Raw genomic sequence first — 24,509 nt, 5'->3', positions numbered from 1 at the left:
AGACCTTTAGAGAGTGAATGTGTGTGTGTGTGAGCGCGTCAGGTTGACGTATATGAGATCTGATTCCTTTTCATTTCACATCCACATAGACAGTTAACCCCTTGAGCAACTGAGATAAGGGGGAAATGATCATCGGCTCTCTCCTGCACTTTACCTTTTAATGCGCCGTTTGATTGACACACATGCGCGCATCAGGACTGCGACCTAGATTTGCACTCTAGGTTGAGCTGTCTATGTATATTTTTTGCCTCTGGGATGAGGGTTAACACATCAACACACATTTGATGTTTATGGACTAGATTGATGCTATAGGTTAGGAGGTCCCCACTTACGTACCAGCCTCTGGGCGTGACATATATACACACAGACAATATATATATACTGTATATACACATTTAGACACACCACTAGCGAGTCTGCCTTATCAACTATTACAGCAGCAGGTGAGGAGACAACACACTTGGAGCGCCGTAAACAAAGAGATGTTTTCCTCCCTGCAGCTTGCACACAATCTTTATATGCAATTACATATGCATTCGCTCAGCAATCCTTAAACCGTGAGATTTAATCATGTGGGTGTATTTCCCTATATGTACGAGGCACATTTATATGTATGATTTTTAGTTGTGACTGTGTTTTCAGTTAAGTTTTGTTTTAAGTTTTTTTTTTAGCTTACCTCTTGTGCCTGAACTACTCCCTAGTGCTATCACTGCATCTCAGCATGTTTTCCTCATAATTTAATCTGCTATTTGAATCAAATAAGAGCCTTGACAAACAGGTTGCTGTCAAACACAAACAATAAACGCAGTCACGTCTCTGCACGACACAGATATACAACTAGCGAGCCATATCTTCTTATTTCAGTCTTTAAGAAAGAGAAAAAAAAGAGACAGCATGATCAAAAATAAAAGGCGCTGTTCCGTAAATAGATTCTCATATTCCTAATGATACAAATATAGTGATGGGTGTAATAGGAGTAATAATGGAGGCACATTTAAAATGCAAAGCGTGATGATGAGGGGAAAGGGAGAGAGAGGGGCAGGAACGGGGATAACCCATCTTGACACACACACACACACATACAGAGTGATGGGCTTTCCCAGAATTGATGTTGCTGTATGTGTCCTAATGAGCAGAGGGAATACACACAATCTCTCTGCTCCAAGCTACTCATTTGGTCTTGAGCGTGCATGTGACACCGCGCGTGTGTGTGAGTAAATGCATCACTTTCCGTGAAGCGTTCACCACCAGTACGCACGTGCATAAACGCATCCCGGCAATGTGAATGTATATGAATGTGAGTGAGAGCCAGAGAGCGTCCACTGATGTGAACAAAGGCAGCAGCCGCGAGAGCCATGGCGACCTTTAAAGCGGCTGCCTGGTAAATATTCTCTGCCCCCTATTTACTCTTCATCCCATACTCCTTTCTTCCTCCGTTTCTCCCTCAACCCCCCTCCCCTTTTTCACCTGTCTTCCCCTATCTCCCCTCTACTGTATTATTCCTCTCTCATCATGAATCAACACTGTGCATCCATACGACGCGGGCTTGGAGTAAACAAAGGGACGCCGCAAGAAGATTGAAGTAGCTGAGCTCTGTGAAATGGAGTAAATAACGAGCAGAGATGTAGCTGGGAAAGCAAACATCAGATGTCTTTGTTTCTCTGTTATGCCCTTTTTCAGGCTGCGGTATAACACGATTTATTTTTGTTAACATCACAGTCTGACTCTGGGAACTGAGCTCAAAAGGAGCTCCAGCTTCAAATCGAAACAAAGTGGTTTTAAATAAGGCAATGCTCACAATAGACAGCTGTTGTGCCATAACTCATCTGTGACACACGGAAATTTGCACAACTATTATAAATATATCAAACGTATTACAAAGAAGACATGTGGGCTCTGAGATTTAAACTGTGACTTTGAGTATTTATGCACAAATTAAAGTTTGAGCCACAAAAACACATTTTTAGTCAATTATAAAATCATCACTTTTTCATTGCACCAAATGATTTTTTACACCAACGAGTGAGAATAACCACTGGATTAACCATAACCTGTGCAGCAGAAACAGGTTAGCAGAGCACCGGCAGCGGCTTCAGTCACTGGATGCATTCAGGCACAGATCTGAGTGTAGGTCACCCACATTTTGTGTCGCTCAGACGCCAATACACAATCACTGTAGCTGCAGCTTGGTAATAAGTCGTCTTAATTAGCTGAAGACTCCACTTATTTGGTGGTTATGGTTTTATAAAAAAGAAATCTAAGCTAGGAGCTCGTTAAATTCAGAAAATCTAACCTCTTTTCTGTCCGTTCTGCCCTCAAGGATTGAGAGAATCCACTTCTCCCGCCACCTTTCACCTCATCAGTGCGTCTGTGTTTGTGTGTCTGTTACAGTGTTTAGTGACAAGTGCAGTGGTGATAATGGGGACAGCGTGAGTTCGCTGCTAGTGTCGCTTTCCCTCCACCTGCCCTCCGGACACACACAACCCACCAATAAGTGCCATAGACCACAGACATAAACACACACACACACACAAGCACCCTTTTATCACTGCTGAGCTTGATTATAAACACCTTGGCTGTAACCACAGAGGATGCAGACAGACGCACGACCACACTCCCCTACACACCTCCAGCCCCTCCAGCCCCTCAGCTCCCAGGAGAGCGATACACACACTGGAGGAAGGGGCCTCTTTCCCAATTACACTTTGAAGGAGGGGGGTAGCTGCGTGTGTGTGACGGTGTGCATGTGTGTGTGAGTGTGTTTGCTGAAGGTGCTCATAAAACCTCTGGAGATTGAGCTGATGGAGGGCATTATAAAAGGCCTATCAGCCGGTCCAATCGCTTCACACAGCCTGCAGGCAGGACAAAGGATCTGCCCGCCACTTCAACATTTACCTAAAGGCCTTTTACTTACACCCCTCCCCCTTTATTCTCACCCCTAACCCCTTGTCATTCTTGCTCTTTTCCGCTACTTTGCCAATTTATTTACTAATTGTGCAACATTTAACCTCTTCGTGTAGCTGAGACGTGGTCCTTTTTTTCCCTTCTCACCTACTGTACATCTCCAGCTGTTTGTAGCAGAGAAGCAGTTAGTGTCTGTTGTGTACAGTTGTTGCAAAAGCCAGAAAAAAATAAACCATCTGTGAGACAATCAATACAAGTCACAGGTACGTGTGGATGACCTTTCGGTTGAATAACTCTTTGGTAATAAAAACTGTGTTTGAGAGAAAAAAAGTGAGGAAGAGAAAGAGGAAGAAAGAGCTTTTTTTTGTGTGTGTGTGGGGGGGGGGTGTCCATCAGGCGAGGATCATCTCTGATTAATTTGCTGCTGTGTGGTAGGAGGATGTGACACCGACCATGAGAAGACAGCCGTGACCAAAAAAATGACACTATAGAGAGAGAGAGAGAGGATAGAGAGCAGAGGGGGAGCTAGAGAGCGGGAGAGAAAGAAGGGGTGAGAGAGAGAGAGAGAGAGAGAGCCCACCCTTTCCTTGTTCCTTCTCGTCCATGTCAACAAGTCCACACAAAGACTTCTCTGCTGCGTTATCCCATATAGATCCACACTACATGCATCCTTACAACACTGCACACATTTAAGACGTTTAGGTACAAACTATGTATGCACACTCTTTCAACAAACAACACTTTTATTTAGCATTCTTACATGAAAACAGAAGTTTAACATATAAACTCTTATTTGTAATAGATTAAGCCTTCGAAGGACAAAATACAGATGGACGAATACAAATAAAAAAGCATGTTAACTGTATGAAAGGTACAAACTTGAACTGTCGTAGCTTTTACTTCTGTTCAACTCTCGCACCTTTTTAAGGACATAACAGCTCCTGCCAGGGTATATGCAGCCTTGAGGAGCTGTTGCTGAGTTTAGCATTTCACTCAAACTGTTAACTGTGGGGCGGTGACACCTAACTGCAGTTTCAGAAAGTGTCTGCAGAGGAAATCACCCCTTTGTCTAAAAGAAAAACTGCACAATTTTACCTCGCAGAAATGGTGCGGTAAAGGTAAAAGGATGGTCACAACAACTATTGATTTTATTTGGGTTTGTCGCACTTTGTGTGTTTAAAGTGTGCCTTAAAATGTTTGCACAACATGCCACGAAAGAGACAGCAACACAAGGATGCCGACAGATACAGCAGGTACCACAGGAATCAATGGGAGCCACAACTACATACAAATGCTTCACACTGCAGTTGCATTGATTATTCCTAATTATGTGGAACATCATCATTCTTTAAAGCACAGCCTGTGTTTTTGGTGCGTGTGATTTCAACCTACGTGAGGATTTGAAAAATGCGTCGCCGAATAAAGGAGGAGGATGAAATAACAACACCAAAAAATGCGGTAATTAAAAACACTTAGGCTACATACATGTCTCTGGGTCTTGAGTTGCGCTCCCGCCACCTGTGGTTGCGTCAGTATGCCGCTCACGTCTTCGACTCTGGCGCTAGGAGCAGCCGCAAGCGAGGCAACAAATTGACGGACAGTTTCAGCCGGCGAACGTGCCAATTGTCAGTGAACATTTGGGTCAAGCGCTGCACGCCTGCGCTTACAACTGTCGGCTTCTGCAGAATGTAAACAAAAATTGTTTGTACATATCATGAAATACGACTGAGCCGTGGGACGCCTTTGTATTTGGAATATCACATTCAGTTTTAAATGGGTGATTGTGCGCCAATTATTAACCATTAACCCTTCCTGTGGGGGGTAAACTGCAAATGACTGGCATATTAGCATACTAAACTGGAAATGTGCATTGTGGGGGTATAGAATCTGTATACATGTCCTGTATATTGCATGCTAATTACAGCATGTTCTATAAAACTAACATTTTCTTTTCAGAAAAAGAAAAGCCAACCCGACAGTAGAAAAATCTGCAGAATGTAAAGGAAGATTTCAAATTTTTAAAACGCTTTACTGCCAAAATTTGACACATTTCTTTGTCAGAGAACGCCCAGACAAACATCTTGTATCTGCGTCAGTGTGTTTGTCGCTACTGATTTCAGATGCTAGCGTAAGCCGGCCACACTGCTTCACTACAGCACCGGCGCACGGCTCGGCAGCGGGCTAACATCTCTCTCTGTCAGTCAGAGGAAAAACACAGTCACATACACACACACGCAGAAGGCAGGCAGCGGAGAGAGAAGACAAAGGAAGAGAGGGAGGGCTCGAGTGTGGGAGGGAGAGACACAGATCATGGGGGAGCGAAGGGGGAAATGAGCGGGAAAGCAGAGATGGAGAAAGCAAGATAGAATACAGCAAGTCAGAGGAGGTGAGAGCAGGAGGGAGAGAGAGAAACAAAGAGGTGGAAAGCAACGGCGGAAAGCTCCCGCAGACATCTGGGCAATGGGGGACAGTGAAAGAGAGACGGGGGGAGTTTAAAAAAAAAAGGGGGGGGAAATGACTGGACAGTGAGAGGGAAGGGTATACTGTAAGTGGGAGACAAAAGAGTGGATAAAGGGATGCTCTTTGTTTAATGAAGATCTGTGACACCACATCTCCCACACGGCAAGAAGCAGGCTCAGTCCAGAAAAACATTCACCTCTCATCAAATATTTAACACTAGCGGTAAAATCTGTCTTATTCCCAGTAGAGGCGTATTCAGATTAGCGATGGCTGACGTGCAACAAGTCAGCAGAGGGTATAAAAACAAAATAAGTAATAACAAGTGGCTGAAAGTTGTTTAAGTTCGGCGCATTTTGTGCATTTTATTCACCTCTCCAAGCCTCTGACGAAGAAACACTACTGAGAAGCTGGAGGAAGCACTCATGTTTACATAGATGTCAATGGGAGGTCATGAATTATGCATGCTATATGCAGGAGTATGCCTATGTAACATGGTTTGTGTGCGCATTTGCCAACCTAAACTCCAGAAAATGCTTTTGTGTGCCTGTCTAATGGGGGTGTTATGTTTCCCTCCATCAAGACTGCGAGTATCAAACGGCTGCAAGAGGGAAAATAAGAAAGGGACGAGAGGAGAGAGAAAGAGGAAGGGGGAGAGAGAGAGAGAGAGAGAGAAGCCCCTGGTAAACACATCCATTTTCAGCTCATAGTGAGGTAATGCTGCCAAATGCTACCACGATCTGCACACAAACACACACTCAGGCGCACACGCAAAAGCGCACACAAAGTTTGGCAGAACATCGGAGTCCCGCCCGACCCAAACCCCTAAAACGATTGCACACACACAGAGATATGGGACTCGAGTTCAGCATGTGGAACCCAAATCAAAACAATAACAAGCTCATCTGCAGATGCTGGTGGCTCACGTGACCGAAGCCCCTGGCTCACATTGTTTACAGGGAGGGACAGGGGAGAAAGGGGAGAGGAAGGGTGGGAGGTGATGAATCTACAGTTTGCGAAGCTCTGTTGATATTAAGAGCTGTTTAACGGTGGGGGTCGTGTGTGTGTGTGTGTGTGTGTCTTGAGGAAAACAGGAGATGGCCTGAACAAGCTCTCCAAATGGGGGTTGAGGGGGCAACTGTACCAGCTGTCTTCTGAATTCCACCCACCGCACACACACACACACAAAGACATGATCTACCTCAAAGCTAAAAGTTCCACTGCTTGTCTGTTTTAACTCTTACAAGCTGTTCAATACGGCGACATGGGACAACCCGAAGCTGAGCAGAACGGTTAAAAATGAACCTTTACCTTCAGGGTATTGTGCGTGTGTGTGTCTGTGTGTTTACGTTCATATATGTGTGTGTGCATGCAGTCACCGCACCGCTGCCTACCAGCTTGCAGGTGAAGCTATAGGGAAGCTAATGACAAATGTCTTTGAAGAACAAAGGACGGCACAGGAAAACGGAGAGAGACAAAGGGAAAGTGAGTTTGTGTAAAAGAGAGGGCAGAAAGAATATTAGACAGGAACCCCTACGGAGGAGAGACACAACAATCGAAGCTTTATCTTATTTGAAGGTCGGGCGCTGTGTGGCGAGGGCCAATTATGATTTGGAGCGTTTATGGTGCAGGTGGGGTCCACCGTTTAAAAGTTTTAGCACCACGGAAGGAGGTTTTAAATGTCAGAATGATTTCTGAGGGACAGTCACAAGGACATCGGAACAATAATGATAGAGAATAAACACAAAGCTGAGAAGAGCATGAAGAAAACTGGATTAAAAATACGACTTTTTGTGTCGTGCTCGCCTTACGAAGCTCTAATTTAGGAAAAAATAGCAGCGGAGTCTTAACAAAATTGTTTGTTAAGACTCCGCCGCATATATCCGACCAAGACAGTGAACTAAAAACCCAGCAGATGATGGATTACGCTTTAACATTTATTTTGGAAGCGTCTGGCCTCTTATTTACAGTTCTGGTCTGCTGCCTACTCACGGCTTCAGATCTCAGCGGAGACACCGAAGACCATGGAGTCCATTTATTGGATTACGGAGTAAAAGGATATTCCACTGTTGTCCTATTCGAGAACAATTTATGTAGATCGGCCCCAGCAGATGGTTCTTAGATGTCGGACTTGCAAATGGCTAACTTTCAATTAACTTTATCGCTCCCTCCTCACAACATAAGGTCTTTTTGTTGAAGAAGACATCTGTGGGATAGTTTTGACTAAGTGTCTGGCTTATTTGACTGAGCAGTGGATTCAACAGTGTTGGACAAAATTGGCAACAGTTTCTGCATATCAGATGGCCTCGCAGCATAAATGTTATTTCCATCATTAAACACACATTTACTGGGGGAAAACCAGTAACTTGCGCAGATCTGAGCTGAAATATCTTCTGATCTATCACTACTTTAACTTTGCGTGGTTGCAGCTTCAGTGAAAATGATCTTTTCACTCTCTTTGAGGTGAAATTACACGCAACAGCACTAAACACATTATAGCCTCTCCCACGGTGTAAATATCTTTTATACATCTGTTACTCCAGAAGGTGCATTCATTCCACATCTGGGAATTAACACTCGTGTAGATATCAGGGTTTTGATTCATTACATGAAGGCACAGTTTAATCTACAGATCTGTTACGACGCTATCATTTTTAGTGGTTGTGGCTTTGTAAATGCACGGGAATTTGCATTCATAGTGAACCACTTTAGAGCCTGACAGCAACCATTCATTATGTTTTCAACACGTGTTGTTTTGACACTGAAGGGTACTTTTGGGGATTGAAGGTCAGTTTTCTATCAGGATGATGGTGTGTCCTGTCGTCCCAAAGAGCTAATTAGAGGGTCGTTTGTGTCCTTTTGTGGTCAATAATTCAACTGTCATTAGCCTAATACGATGGCTATTGACAGAGACTTGTTGTGTTCAAAACACTGCTTGAAGGACCGAGGGTCCAGGATGTGTGAGTTGCACAAGCCAACATATTTAAGAAAACAAAGACACCTGCGTTCTGACCTGATATGACTCAGAGGGGTGCCAGACTCTCAGCATGTGAGACAGAGAGAGAGGCGCCGCAGGTGAGTAATTCTGCAGCGCTCATACATTAATCCTATGAAGCGACTACATCCAAAACACATGTGAGTAAATATCTCCGAAACAACAAACAAGTCATAAATGAACACATACACACAAGTACTCTGATAAAAACAGACATACTAAACATACCAGGCGCAGTCCTTCACAGCATTTCTCCATGTTTCATTCCAAGATGACAGACTCTCATCTGGGTCACCAATGGAAAATAATAAAGGAGTAGTTTGCTTTGAAAGATGTGCAACAAAGGCAAGTTGCTGAAAAGCACCATAGCTCATGGGAGAGCTAGTATGTTGTGTTGTTGGATGGGCCTGTCTTTGAATTAAATTTGCACTCATCTCCTTGGATTATGACAAAGAACGACTGCTTAGGTAAACAGTCATGAATAAAGACAGAAAGCCGTTGTTGCTTCATTGGTATCAAATCAAGGACGTTAGCGCAAGTGGATGCGAGCTGGTGAGTAAATGCATGTCGAAACACACAATCAAAGGGACGTGTCAGAGTAGGGCACCTCCACCCTACCTTCACCGTCCACCCCCTCACGCCGTACCCACTCTGCTAAACTGCGATAAAACTGATGTGCGACACTCAAATTAAAAAGGGGCCACAATTATGACACCCTCATGCCGTGCTCTTAATTAGTACGTCTCCATTTTAATTAATAAAGCCTGTCAGCCTGACAGATATCAATAATTTAAAGCAGACAGGTCAATGGAGCTTCAAAATTGATGGCCATAATTAGAAATAACGTGGGGAGGGGGTTCTCCTGCAAGGCGGCGTTTGTGTTTTAATGGGTGGGACTTGAGAAGCATACTGCCTCCCCGTTGTGTCACAATGTCTTTGCCCCAAACCAAAAATTTGGGTCAGTACAGTATTAATAATACCAAATTACGGTAGGTGGTTTGCAAGCCTTTTTAATAACCATTTAATATTCAAGATTTATGTTTTATGCCTTAGAGAATACCAGAAAAAAAAGTGAGAACATTTAAAAAAATCCTGCAAGAATAAAATATCCTCATTTTTGGCAGTAAGGTATTATTTTTTTTAAAAATGAGTCAACACAAAGACAACTTGACTGGTTTCAGTTCAAAAATACAAATGATATACATTTAAATTAGGTTTGTTTTCCTAAACTGGTTCGAAACAAGTAATCTGACAGTAGTGTAGTCAGAAGGTGGCGTTATAGGACATGATGCACATGGCTGTAATAAAGAGAGTAGAAGAAGAACAGATTGTGAACACGGTTGTGAACTGAAAACGTAACAAAACCTTGAAGAAGAGAGAGAATAAAATAATTCGTACCAATGGTCATTACAAGAAATATGCCTGGGAACCATTTCTTTTAACGACCAAGTAAATGAAAATATTCTTTAATGTCAAGTAGTGTTGGAAATGTTTGAGGCGGTCTAGAGAAACAGAGAAAGAAATATAATGTAATGAACGACAGCATTATACATTTGCTATGTCAGAGCGTATTCATAAAAGACGTTTCCATCTCCCTTTAACAAATAAAGTCTATTTTGAAAAAACTTTTTCCCTCCCAAAATTCAGTCAACCTTTTCTTAATGCAGTACCTCAAAATGAGCATCGGTTATGGTAACACAACTAATTAAAATATGCTGCTGCCACATGAGCACAGGTTTTGTTTCGAACTTGCATGAACGCTATTGATGTTGCCTGTCAGTTTGTCCCTTTTAGGTAAAATCCTCACTTTAAAAGACATAGCTTCACCTCATTAGTGCTTCTGTTTGGACACAATGCGTGACACTTGACACTGCGGTCAATTAGTACCACCTTGGATATACAGTAGATGACCATAATGCACATCCGTCAATAGAATCAATTAGAGCTTTTCTTTTCCTGCAGCACTCTGTGCCATCAGTCCATTAAAGCTGGGGACTATAGATTAGTCGGAAACAGCAGAGGGCCCAACAAAGTCAACTGTAACACAAACAAAATTGGCTTCAAGGCCCTGCAGTGTGTGTTATAGATGGAGGCTGTGGAACGATTGAGTACAAAAGTACCATATAGATAAAAGAACAGCAGCGTAGCGTTATACAAATTAGCAAAACCCTGACATTTTGTGTGCGGATGCAGATCAATTCATCTGTTGATTCCTGACATCAATGTGGCCACGTCAACACATTTAGTCACGGTCGCCAGACAGCAATAACGAGCGCTCAAACTCCCAAGAAGCTACGTTATGTTTATTTACGACATCAATAACTGAAAATAGATTTTTGCTGATGGCTTCAAAATGAATGTTGCACGTTAATGAGTCAATTCCACTAGAAGTCAGCGGCAGGGTAAATCTTGGGTGTCAAATACGTTATTTAGACAAACAGCACACATTGAGGAAGTTATTCAAAGTGCATGCACGTAAGTAAAAAAAAATAATGGTAGTGATGTTGTGAGAGTCTTTCTCTTCTCAATAACTAATGTTGGAATTAGCATGTCAGATGTGCACCAGTGAACTTTACGAGGAGCTCTGAAGTCTCTTGCTTTTAAAGTGAACATAAATCCTGGATTGAGATCACAATAATTACGTACATATTGCCTACATGTACTTGCCAGGGTCCAGTGCTTTGGCAAAAGATCACAGTGAATTTAGGCCAACCACCCACTAATCCACGGTTTACCATCCTCCCCCAACTCATACTTAATTAAAAAAGGCAATTTGCATATAAATGTAAACTCACATTTCTACTCCTGCTGTATCACAGGTGGTTGTTTTCTTGGAAGCAAGACGTAGTCGAACGAGTCAGCAGACCATTCCAATGTGGCTCAGATATTGACCAGGAGTGGAGGCTTTGCCTTGGATTATACTCTACGTGTGATAAATCTAAAGCGGAGTTAACAGCAGGCCGGGGTGGATCCATGAATACTCCACTGTATCTGAGATTAGAGATTAAGAATCAACTCAGATGGGTTTGAATCCTGTTAAAGAGACCAAGCCAATTTAAACTACTTTCACCATTTTCACCAAGACAACGCGACCCAAGAAGCATTGTTATGATATAATCCGTGCAGGCCGCTGTTTAATGAGACTCCCTCAAACAAATCCTTCATGCTTGAAAGTCGCTATGACACCCTACAGCGCACGAGGTGCTTTTTGTCTCAGCTGGTTTTCACATCCCCTCATTTATTCTTTTTTTATTTTACAACAGAGAAGATCTAATTTTGTCTTATTGTACTGAGTTTTACATATTACACTGAGACACCCGAGAGGAAAAGTGGGAGGCTAAAGAAGGAAGTCTGATATTACAGCGATGCATGTGACAGTTACTGTGCAGCCCTGACACAAATGAGATCATATCACTCTAATTTTAGCACGTTTACACTGGTCAGCTGATATGCCCAGAATTGGTTTAAAGATTTTGCTAATCCTTTTTAAAACATGGTACGGAGGTATGATCAGAGACCTTTTAACCCCACGCAAGTCAAATTTAAGACCCTGGGGTGCTCCTTTCTGACTGTTTTACAATATCATGGCTCCTAGACAACGCTGAGTTGGACTTCAGCTGGTTCTTTTCAGCCTCCACAGTGCATCCAAAGGTGGTGTTGCTATTTTTTCCCACTCATTTGCCAATTTGTTTTTTATAGTGAGAATGTAGTAAAATCCATCTCCTTGAGACACACCGCTGGTTAAAGTTGTCACTGCAATAAATCATGTAACATTTGGACACGACTGTGGCTCAAAAATAAGAACGCTCAATTACACATGTTGGGCAATGTCCTTTTTATATAAACAAGCTAGTTTCTTTTATTTTTAGCCGTGTGTAGTTTTGCCAATCAGATTACCAGAATATTTAACTCGGTGCATTTAGTTTTGTCGAGTAAAATCTTGCGACGGGGAAGAAATAGCATTTAATAAGATAATGGCACACTGAGATTAGGAGAGTAAGACAGTGAATGAGAGGGAAGGAGAGCTCATGAGAGCCGTCTTTTCAGATGGTAATCTCATGGTTTCTGGTCTCCACTGGCATCCAAACCAGGAAAACAGTTTTCTTTGGCAAACGCTGAGCATCTCTCTCACTCTTTCCCTCGCTCTCTCTGTCACTCACTCCCTGGAGAACCCACACTGTTTTCATGCACACGGCCCATCCTCCCCTCCTTTCTCTTATTTCGAAACTCAAACGCCCTCCTTCACCGCAAACACAAACACATTGTGCAAATGGGGTAAGAGCTGTAACAGCGCTCCAAAAAGGTAAGAAATTCCCACAAAGACAAACAAAAAGCAGAAGGAAAATGTGCAGATTATGTGGCCCGCCACTTTATCAAAAGACAAACGATAATTTGACAGTCCCTTTGGGCCTCTTTTTGTCTTTGGCCACGTTCCATGTCTGAGTTGGCTGATGCACTACGCTCCGAACAGTGGAGCACATGGTTGGCTCAGCACACTGAACCGGGTGATCTGCAAACACACACATCAACAGTTAAACCGACAATAACAAACTGTTTTGTTTTTGGCATCGAAGTTAGTTTTGAGCCTGGTCCCACCCAGCCACGCCAGATTCCTTGTTTCAATTTGCAGCTATGCGGAACGGTTATCAGTTACCATGATCTATTTATATTTGGTAACTGCGCTGGGCTTATGGATATAAAAAGAAAAAACATCATGGAGGGCTAGCAAGGGGTCCGGTCTTTTACACAAACGTGAGTAACCTCAGTTCATGCTGGAAAGAGAGGGCTGACTGTTAACAGTCTGAAAAGAAGAGGATTTGAACCCTCAGATCTGTTGTTTTGGGGTTTTGCAATAATAAGCAAAGCACTCTCTTGATTTCCCCTTCAACTAAGGTTATACTTCACTTCCCCTGCTAGCAATTAGTCTCCAGAACGCTATTTGTCAAAAGCCAAGCCATTCGTTTCCACTGGTCTGCCCCCGCCAGCTCTTGTTACAATTGACTGTTTCCTGCATAGAGAAAACATAAGCCCTAGGAGAAAGGAGCGAGCCGAGCAGCTGGCTAAGACCACAGCCTGACAATGTTTAGAGATGTCTGAGCGTTCGGTTAAGACAGAATTATACAATAAACACGGCATACACAAATCAGAACCTGCCACGGCGAGCAATTCCTCCCTCTGCATCTCAAGACACAGCACATTTAAGAAACGTTCATAAAATAAACTATTTCTTTGGGCATTTGGGAGTTGGGAACGATGCAGAAAATAGGTCAATCATGGAATGACACCTATTGATTTTTGGCGCAAGATCTGAAGAAATGTGCTGCAAAGTAAATGTGCTGTAAACAAATACGATGAGGGAAGCCACTCGATAAAGTAATGAGAGCTGGACCAGCTGACAGAACCATGAAATGTAGCTACATAACCCCCCCAGGTCAAACATCTATATGGCACACTGTCATTTTTCCTCTATTTTCCCAATGATTGCAGACGGGGCACTCGGGTACTCCAGTCACTCTCGAGCGAGGCAGGAAACCTATTGTATTCTAGGTTGCAAGGGATCTGGAGAGCCATCAAACACCCAGACATTTCTTGGTAAATCACCGGCAGAGAGGGAACTTTTCAGAGTGCAATTAACAACCTCAAGGTCAGACTTCTCTAGAGAGTTAGCTCTGGAAAAAAAAAAAAAAAAAAAAAAATCCTCAGGCACTCTCTCTCCTCTCGTTCTGTTATCTTCACAGCTACACATGCTCTCTCCACCTCCTTTACCCTCCACTGTACACACTGACATTTCCCTCTTCTTTTTTTTTTTTTCCTGTACTCCCTCGTCCCCTTTCCTCCATTTCTCCCAACATCTCTCTCCCTCCTTGTCTCCATTACAGATAGATGTTACTTTGTGTTACTCCAGTGGAGGGGCAGGGTTGAAAATCGGTCGCAGGTGCGCAGAGGATGAGAGCCATGGATCTTAATCTTGAGGCAATAATGGTGCTGTGCGCTGAGGAGGTCGCTATAGGGAGATCTAACACAAGAGCTCATACCTGCTCCTGAGATGTGGTAACAATCAACTTTCCATGTTTTTGATTGTGCAAGCACACTTGATAAATTGGGCTGAAAACAGATTTTGTGTTCCAGGCTTTGAAGTGCCATGCACATATTAATTAGATGGCAAGTCTACGCTCTTGGACTTTCATTAAAACATAAAAACACTGAGACTCTTATAAGGTAGGAACATGTTGAATTCTAACTATGAGGACATTTGAACACTGAACGGAAAATGGAGTTCAGTGTCACTCTTATTTTGTACACAAACCCAAAGTAACCAGACTTTTAAATCCTCCTTTCTAAAGCAGGATTGAGGGGTAAACAATTTCTCCTTATTTTTTCTGTCTCTTCTTGCACTGCAACTGTCAAATACAGGCAAAGAAAGGATGACAAAGCCTTATATTCTAACACCTTTGGGGCTGCAACAGCTCGTTGACATCATTCATTTGTACGAAATACATCATCATGTTGCTATGTTTACATTCATGCCCAGTTATGGTGGCTGAAAAAAACAAAAAACTCAAACCGGATGGTTGGAAGTGTGTGACTTCTTTAAATAGAGACTCAGGAAGCAAGATTTTAAAAATGAAACAGCCCACCACTGTAGCGCAGTACCTAAACAGAGACAATCAGCCAGTTTTCCAACCTCAAACCAACAAGACAGCACTGTCAGTATTTGGACTTTAACAGTGAGTTTTGTCTGTTTCTTGGTTGGTGGTCAGAGCCTGGGAGTCTTCGTTGTGTCCTTATTTGTTTTTTTTTTCCAGACAAGAAGTCAAGATAAACTCTCTAGAGCACATGCTAATGGCATCGCTGCTTTCCAGTCCATTTAGTTATAAGCAGCATTTAAAACTAAATGACGTAGCTTTCCATTAAAGCCATGCTCTAATTGGATGTGAGTAACCTTTAGCAGCTGCATTTCTAATTCAGCACAAGTTAAACACCACTCAACACTATCTTTGCTAATGTCAAAATACAGTAAAACCTTTTCTAATTAGGTCAAAACTGAATAAAACTCTTGAAAAGTATCAAGAATCAAGTATCAAATGTTTTATGATCACAAAATGTTTGAACAAAGGTTTAAAATGTAATATCTGAAGTTCTGTTGATTGTTTAGAGCTTTACTGAATGATTAATCGACTGCTATATTAACAGGATTGATCAATCAGCAACAAAAATCAATGGATTAATCAATTAATTGAAAAATAATTAATTCAAATAACAGTCATCTGCAGCAGTTAGAACGACACAGACTGTTCAGGGTGTCTTTGACTGTGCAAAAGATGTCCTCCCACCGCATGGCCTTAATATACTGAAACCTTTTTGTCCTTTTTGGCTTTCCTTACCATGCAGAAGAGGGGAGATAAAGCTCTTGTGTCTGCAGAGCACATCATTGAAACGTAAAATAAAAAGTCATACAGTACTTACGAGCTGGTACGTCGCATTTTGGAGATTCTGGTTATCAACTAAACCAACCATAACCAAATCAAACATTTATTTTTGTTTCCACTCATGTCAGGACTATTGCACGCAGCTCTCACATCTCTGCACAGACTAAATAAAAACAGAGCATACTCTGGCGTAGTCCTGTTGTAATTTCAGCCAGAGAGAAAAACTGAGACTGTGTGCCCACAACAATAAATGAAAAGATGTGAGGCTTTCTGAATGTCGTGGTTCCTTCCAATCATTATATCAGGATTACGGCATGTGAGTTAAATTCTGATTTATATGACATTCCCGATGGCTGTCTCGTTGTTAGATGGTCTCGTTAAGAGGATAAACAGGAAGTTGGCTTATAAAGTGTCCCTAAGCTGACACAACAAGCTGCACTTCCACAAGAGCGGCGAGATAATCAATAAGCCATCCCACTATAAGCATAAAAATATCAATATTATTGCAATCCCTATGCATCGAGGTAATTATAGAGGGACAGGTGTAAAACTTATGTCTAATCCATGTGATAGATTAAACTTAAAACAAGACTTTCCCTCTTAATGAGCAACAAGACGAAACCAAATCAATGACTCGTCTGCAAATAACTATTAAATTTAAAGTAATGGCTCAGGATGCTGTGATGAAGCGTCTCAAATGGGAGAGTTTTACTGTAGTTTTCAGCAGGTTGCCATCGATTGCACTCCTCCAGCAGCACGAAGATAAGTAATGGGGAGGGACGTTCGATAACAGTGCAGTGCTTCACAAGGTATTAGTGTTTCACATCTAATAGTGAAATAGTGCCGTTTCTTTATTAGATGGCACTTCATTGCCATGCACTGCTGCCTATTAGTGTTTAACTGCCCTGTTGTGGACTAGCTTCGATGGAGGATTATGCTGAGGGTCTAAAAATAATAGTTGTGTCCGTGTGTGTGTGTATACAAGGTAAAGAGACGAACTGAATGAGTGAAGGAACAACTAATGCATTATAACATAATTGTTTCCAGTTGTACAGGGCTTTAGTAAAGTATCTGGATGGATTATGGAGCACCCTTTCAATGAAACACGAAAGCCAAAATATCTGTTCTCCCAAACAAATGTTAAGCTTATTTATTCGATTTTCAGCTCATTCCGCCAAAAAGGCTACAGTACCCAGGAGGTCTGCAGAGTCTCTGCTATGGATCAGGAACGATATTCTAGAGGATAACTGATGAGATTTACTTTATTAGCTGAATCCTGTGGCCTTGAGTCTGTGTTGCACCACTTTAGCAATTTGGGAAACCACAAGAGGCAAGCCATTTAAATAACCACATCCGTAACTGCTTCTGCAAGTTAAGGCAACAGCAAGGGGTTCTTCAAAAATAGAAAACATTTTACATACAACCCTTTAGTATTTAGGACAGGGACCCAATCAATGCCAGCATAGAGACAGCGTTGATGTGCAGTATAACATATATGACAGCGTACGATAAAATATATATGTGATGGAGTAACAGTGGACTCCTGTCACATCATATTGTAATCAAGGCGCTGCCGAAATGGTTTCAAGGATCAGATATAAAATGGGATGTCAGCCCATATAAGCTCTATCTATGCCATAAACCTTCAGTGAACTTTAGTTGTATGAACTCAAGCCAAACTCCCTCTAGGGTGAGATCAGAGACGTGGTACACACACACACACAGACACACAACTCTTACCTTGCATGAGGGACATCAATGCTGGAGGAGACCACTTTGCGTTTCTGCTCAAGCAGGGACACGGATCGGGTGTCGGGGTCCCGGCTAACACGCTTGCCATCCGCCAACCGCTGCTCCTCCACCGCCTCTGGGCTCAGGCAGCCACCTTCCATCTTGTGGATGTCCGGAGCTCCGTTACTTGAGCTATGCTGCGGAGGGATGCAAAGAGGAATATGTCAATGCTTTGATAACTCACGTTAATAATTCGGCATAAGGATGCATTAGAATGAGAAAATGACGAAAAGATTGTGGAAACAAAACTCTGTTGTGCAACTGTGCTACACATACAGATTAATTCTGCAAAATACACAAATTTGATCATATAACTGCAGTTTCAAAATCAACACCAGATAAAAAGGCACGGTCTGGGCTCTGGATCTGGATATGGCTGTCCAAAGATTTTAAATTTTGACAAATGTTTTGATTTCAAATGAAGGAGTGCATGCTCCAATATGGCTTAAGAAATTTTTCCAGACACTTGGGCCTAAAAACAGGCAGGACAGACTCAAAAATGCACAGTAGTCCTTTAAAAAACAAAGTTATTTCCAAGTTCCTGGAGATATTTTTGGGTGTATGAGGTTTTCCACAAACCCTTGCCTTGTCATGAGCAAAAACACAAAGAAACACACAAAGCAGTCATCTGTGATATAAGGTGTAGCTAGAAGGTGGTTTCTGGAAATTGGGCAAAATGTATACATTTAAATACTTTATTTTATTTAAGAAGCATCCTTGGTGTTAATCACGTGCTCATCGTGTCAAGCTGTCACACATGGACATAAATATTGCACAATTTTAAAATAGCTGGGTGCAGAATGAGGAAGGAAATGCATTTGCTGGATTTTAAAGATATGCGCAACACATTTTAAGAAATGCATAAGCACTGTGACACAATTGCAAACTGCGAGATAAAAGAAGTACAAGATAAACAAACATATAAGCAAATGTTTTATGACCATGAACCATAAAAAACTGTTTGAGGTCAACATAAACCACGATTTTGACATCATGGTTATTTAAATAAAGCTGTGGTGGTAGGTAGTGTTTAATGTGCACTGCTCTGGCACATGCACACAGCAGCAAATAAACAGACATACTCCATATAGCAATAATGCACATTCCCACACCTACTGACACACAATCACAAAGGAATAGCATTTGCCCAATCACATCACTCTTAAATCGCCCACCTGTAGCAAAGCTAGAGAAAAAAAAAAAAAAAAAAAAAACAGCCTAACATGATCTATTCTCTTACACAACGACTGACACGCTACTGTACATGAATACCTGCATGCACCTACGCACACACCAACACACATCTCTGAAGGTAACCCAAGCCACCAGACTGTTAGAAACAGACTGCGAAAGAGCCAAAACACAAGCAGGGTGACACACACAGCTGCCCACGCCCACGGAGCACTGAGGGGAATGACATTCAGGCGAGAGTGTGTGTGTATGTGCGTGTGTGATCCAGATATTTATCTCAAAGTACTGTAAAGCAATCAGTCTCGACTCTGGAAATCACTCATACACACATACACCAAGAGAACAATTTACTTAGATTAATGCGATGATGAAAAAAAAAAAAAAAAAAAACATTAGAAACATGCATCGCTCATGATAGAGGCTAGTCGAATGCTCAGTGACGCGCACAGCGGGCTGTGGAAACACATATTTGAGTAAAAACAACAAGATGGATTACAGCGGCTCGTGGAAGATTAGGTGTTGCGCATATGACGAGTGTAGGCTACTCCTCGGATAAAACCACCAGCAATTCCTTCCTTTCACCACATGAATAACGGCATTTTTTTAGAGCAAGGAAATTGTGAATTAAGCCACATCGTTGGGGAAATGCAGGCTGTATATATCAAAGCCAATATTCGTGTGCCTGCACAGAGAACAAATACCCTGAGTGTCCCTCCTCTCTTGATCTCCTACTCTCTCCCACTCACAAACTCATAACGTACCAGTTCTGAGCAGCAGTTTATCAAGCGTAAAGATTCATGAACTCTTACGGGTCAAAGGTCGGAATAAAGAATGTCATAAAGTCCCAGCTGGCTCTGCTAACTCTTCTTTGTTGCTGGGAAGATTTACTAAAGTTACACAATGGCATACACACACGATCGAACCGTTTACTTTTAGTGACTTAGATTTGAGATAAGATTTCGTTCCGCATAAACATTTATATTTTTATACAGCACCACTCTTTGTACTTCAGATTCTTGAAGTTATTTAAAGGGGAACTACCGTTTTTTTCACAACCTGGACCTTATTTCTGGCATAAAATACAATTGTTTACCCACCCATATAACTTTAGTGTTATTTGGAGTCGCTTGGATGATATTTAGATCCGTGTATATCCATATAGTGGGAGTGCGGCGCTCAGAGATGACATCATCCAGGTCAGAGGTTAGTAGGTCAATCTACAGACCCCGGATGATGATGACCGGTAACTCTGGACTCAACAGGGAATAGCACTAGCGTATCATAACAAAATATTGGTGAAATGAACAAGTTTCGCGGCAGATAATGCGTTATTTAGAGGCTGCGTTGCGGTGCCCCAGTCACTCCCACTATATGGATATACGCAGATCTAATTATCGTCCGAACAACTCCAAAGGACACCAAAGTTATATGGGCAAGTAAACAATCAGGTCCAAGTTGTAAAAAAACGGTAATTCCCCTTTAAATCTCCCTATTACATACATATAAATATATTGTTTTACTAAATATGTGATGTTAATTTCGCTCTGAGACCGAGAACTTTACTAGAAGTGCCGTTTTTGCATCGGCAAGCATATGATGATAAACTTGAACTTAAATCACTGCACCGCACTTAACATTTAGTTTTCTAATACTGCATTCATACTACGCAGAGCTTTGCAGACACACGTCAACCTGTTGTAGCCGTCTGCTGCCACTTGGTAGTAGCAGTGTCAAAAAATATGTGGAACAACTGGAAATGTGAACGCCTCCTGTCCGTTATGTTGTTCCGCTAGTTTTACGCCGTGGATGTGAGCAAAAAATAAAAATAGAAAATTGCATTTCAGTAAAACTGAGTCTCAACACGCTTTCCACACTTGTCTGGAGTCATTCAAGCCAACCTTTGCCTCTGAACCAATCAGCAATCAAGATGCAGCATCGTCAGATCATCAGAGGCAACACGCTGTTAGCCTGTAGGAGAACTGCCGTCAAGTGTGTCTCCATATCCTCCCATAATCCTATGCGTTGCACAGACAGAGAGTCACTCAAATAGATGGCAACACAGAACTGTAAATTTGAGACTATTTCTTGATTTATAATGAAATTAAAATTTAAGAGGAATAAAGAAGAGCTACAGTTTGACTTGATTCAATGAGTTGCCCACACAGCCTATTTTTTCCGCCTATAATCAACGAAAATGATTATATCTTGGGCTTACACATGAGACAAGAAACACTACTGGTACAAACTGATCTTGTGGAGGTAACTTGATAAATAACTATTTAAAATCACAATATCTGTGAAAAAAGACACTATTTTCCAAACATATTTGAGCCCTGATGTTTTTCGACGTCATAAATGAAATTATTCTGTGGGCGGACCTGGACTATGTGACAAAACAAGACAAATACTTTTGGGAAAACACAAATTAGCGCCATTCAGAGAAAGTTTGTTTTAATATGTGTTAAACTTGTGAAAATAGCAGGCACAACACAACTCATTAAACAAATACACATCTTTTACCCTTAAAGATTACTCATACACTTCTACCGGGGGCTTCATGCTGATGTTACTCAGCCAACCAATAAAAAAAAATAAATAAATAAATAAAAAAGCCAGAGCTGGCCAGCCTGGGATCACCGCTTCAGAACAAAGAGTCACTCAGCTGCTGTCAACAAGCTTGCTTCATTGACTCCCACGTTGCGTACGATCAACACAAACAACAAAAACAAGGACACCAAAGGCGCCAGCACAACAACAACAAGTAACGCCTCTTTGTTAGCGCCGAGAAATCGCTGTAGCTCACACAACACACACTTGCACAAACCAACAACTCAACAAGTGGCATCCTGTAACCCCCCCCTCCCTCTAGAACAGGGGGCATTCGTTTGCCATACCGGGCACATTTCCAAGCATCCAGATTCTTTGGAGCATGCCACCCGTTGCCAACCTGGGGGTGCCCACTTTGTTGGCCGTGCAGCTGCTGCTGCTCAAATGCTGCTGCATGCTCTCACAAACAACCCCCACTCCAAATTATAAAGTAGTCAGATCTCACTCATTAAACATAGAAATAAACACCAAGGGAAAAATCACATCCATGCTTTATTACACACTCGTGCACACAAAAAGAAACACAGATGCACATGAGAATCGCTTACACACACACACACACACACAGAGAGAGCAGACCCCTCCTCCTCATTTTATGGCTTGTTTTCGACCTCAGCGGGAATTGAGTCGTGCTGAAAGAGACTTGACCATTGTGCTGACTGAACTACACTCTCGAGCCTCAGCTGCACTACTCCAGCCTGCACCGGTGACTCTGACTGCATTGTGCGAAAGCTTTTGTGAGAGCGGGCACCGCATACAGCAATGTGCAAATGCAAAACAAAACAACTCAAGTTTTTGTTACACTAGCCATCAATCAAAGATCTGTTAGTTCCCACAGAGCAGTAGTTTTTTTAACAAAAAAAAAAAAATAAATCTTTGCATGTGTGTGTCGGACATTTAAACTAACATTTACAAGCAGTTCAAATAGAGGAGTATGATTTGAGTGCTGCTGGAGCGGTCCAGAAAAAAGTGGACGAACATTTTTGCTTTTGGTAAGACTTAAAAATCTTTAACTTTAACATTATCAATTGCATCGAAACACATCACACACACACACACGAATACGAGCGTGCATTTTCAGCCAAATCAGAGCATAAAAAAAGCCATTATTTCGACATGCATTCCTCAGTCACTCCCTCACCATGAAATAAAAAAAGGACGGGACACAACACTCCACACACTTTCCTACAGTGTTTTCATGCAGTGCTCTCTATTAAAGGCCATGTGACAGCAAGGCATTCAAGTTGGATTTGAAGACAATTCGCCCTGCGCCTGTTAGGCCACTACCGATTTGGACAACTTGCCATTTTCCCCTCTAATGCCTCAAGAAACCCACATGATCTATGTCTAAAACAATGATAGCCTTGTGCAAAGTGACTTCACATGGAGCCATTCAATAGTCAACTGGGTGACAAGCTGCATCATGTATGAATGAACACACACACACTTAAAAAAAAACAAAAACACTATATTCTTTGAGTGGAAAAATGTGCATTTAAAGGCTGGATGCACGAAATTACCTGTAACAAATGTGATATGTGGATCATAAGCCAGTGTGCTAAGACCACCTTTACACATCAGTCCAAAAACGCTGCAGTCAGAGCGTGTTTGTTTGCCTCGTCCTACCCACCCACTAGTCCACATAAACATTGCGCAGGCCCTATCAAGCCCTTTGTCCCATAATATCTGATGTCGCCAAATGTCATGACAGCCCGTTATTTGATGCAATATGCAACCATATCGTCGTTACATCTATTTTGGGCGGTGCAGGTTTCGTCCCCGCTGATTAAATTGGCCGTTAGTGGCGGCGGTGACACCGTTAAATCCGCTCCGTGCAGGAAGCGGTTAAACGCTGCAAAACACCGCACAACAAAAACAGCGAAGCGCTGCCTGCCGGCCGGGGCCCTGCACTCACACACACTCTCTCTCTCTCTCTCAAACACACACACACACACACACCTTCAGGCTGGACTTGAGCGGTCCTTTGGCTGCAGTGTGGTTGAAGCCGGCGGCTATCTCCTCCTCGGAGAACTCCTTCAGGCTCCCGTCCTGCATGAGCACGGTGTAAACGCTGCGCCGGGCTCCCGCGGCCGAGACGTCTCTGTTCTCCTGCTTGACAGCCTGGACCACTCCTGTCACCGGGGCACCGTCCCCCGTCGGACTCGGCGCATAAACGCGGCTGCCGAGGATGGACCGCTTCACCAGACGCCTCGTATGCATGTCGTTTTTTGTTTGTTTTTTAAAAAAAAGAAAAGAAAAGTGTCTCTCTTTGTTCAGAGCCGGCGAGCCGGTGAAATTAAATCATTAAACGTCGAATTACAACCGGTAAACAACGTCGAGGGAAACACAAAACCGCAGCGGGTAGACTACGCGCTCCAACAGCCCTGACAAAATGTTAGAAAGCGGCAACATACTCGGAGGACGACAACTCCAGACCGCGTCCTGAATGCACCGCACTGAAAAGCACCGACAACTGGAGAAGAACTTTGAATTAGCACCGGACGACAGCCTTTCAACCGCCGAAAACGGTTCATTCGCCGCTAAACAACCTCCACATCCAACCGGCTACCAATCTTCCTCCGTTCGACCTGTTTGTTTTCCCCACTGCTCCCTGAGAGCGGAGCGGGCGGCGGGAAAACACGGACTAATCTCCCCGGTCAGGGACCGCCGTGACATTTGTACACGATTAAACAAAATGGCGACCTGTGTGCGGAGAAACCGTTTGGGCGTCGAGCAAATAAAGCAAACGCGTCGAGTTGTTTCACTTCGCGCGGCTGTCTGCGTGCTGATATTAACATTAAAGGCTGGGAGCGGGTGAAAATACGACCGTTATGTGACTCCAGATCCGGTTCCTGTGTCGTCCAGTCCGCCGGAGTCTCCGACCGAGCACAGCCTCTACCGGCGGAATGCTGCCTGTAAACATGTGCGGTCCGGCGGCTAAGGCGGGCTCCGATTGGACGGCGCAGCACACGCCTCCACAAGCCCCCCGCCGCTCACCCTTCTCCTCCGGCGGGAGGTAATGCAACTCGGGGAGGATGCTCCATTCAAAACAATGACGCAAGGATGGATAGGAAACGCGGAGGGAGGGAGAGTGGCAGAAGGAAAGAAAGAGGGAGGAAAAAGTAGGGGGAATT

General features: G+C 42.8%; 1 protein-coding gene across 1 annotated transcript in view; it reads right to left on the bottom strand.

Annotated features, from left to right (window-relative positions):
* The window catches only part of znf704 (zinc finger protein 704), a 49,705-nt gene extending 25,601 nt beyond the window's left edge, over positions 1–24,104 (bottom strand). The window contains exons 1-2 of the mRNA XM_084563148.1: positions 23,335–24,104; positions 17,527–17,714 (exon numbers count right to left, since the gene is read on the bottom strand). Of these exons, the coding sequence (XP_084419274.1) occupies positions 17,527–17,714; positions 23,335–23,595 (449 nt within the window). The 5' untranslated portion in view covers positions 23,596–24,104. The remainder of the gene's footprint in view (positions 1–17,526; positions 17,715–23,334) is intronic.
* Between the last annotated feature and the right edge of the window lie 405 nt (positions 24,105–24,509).

This window comes from Chelon labrosus (assembly GCF_963514085.1).
Source record: "Chelon labrosus genome assembly, chromosome: 16".
Classification (NCBI taxonomy): domain Eukaryota; kingdom Metazoa; phylum Chordata; class Actinopteri; order Mugiliformes; family Mugilidae; genus Chelon; species Chelon labrosus.
The sequence above is the reverse complement of the archived record's forward strand: the minus strand, read 5'-3'. Positions and strand labels throughout refer to the sequence as shown.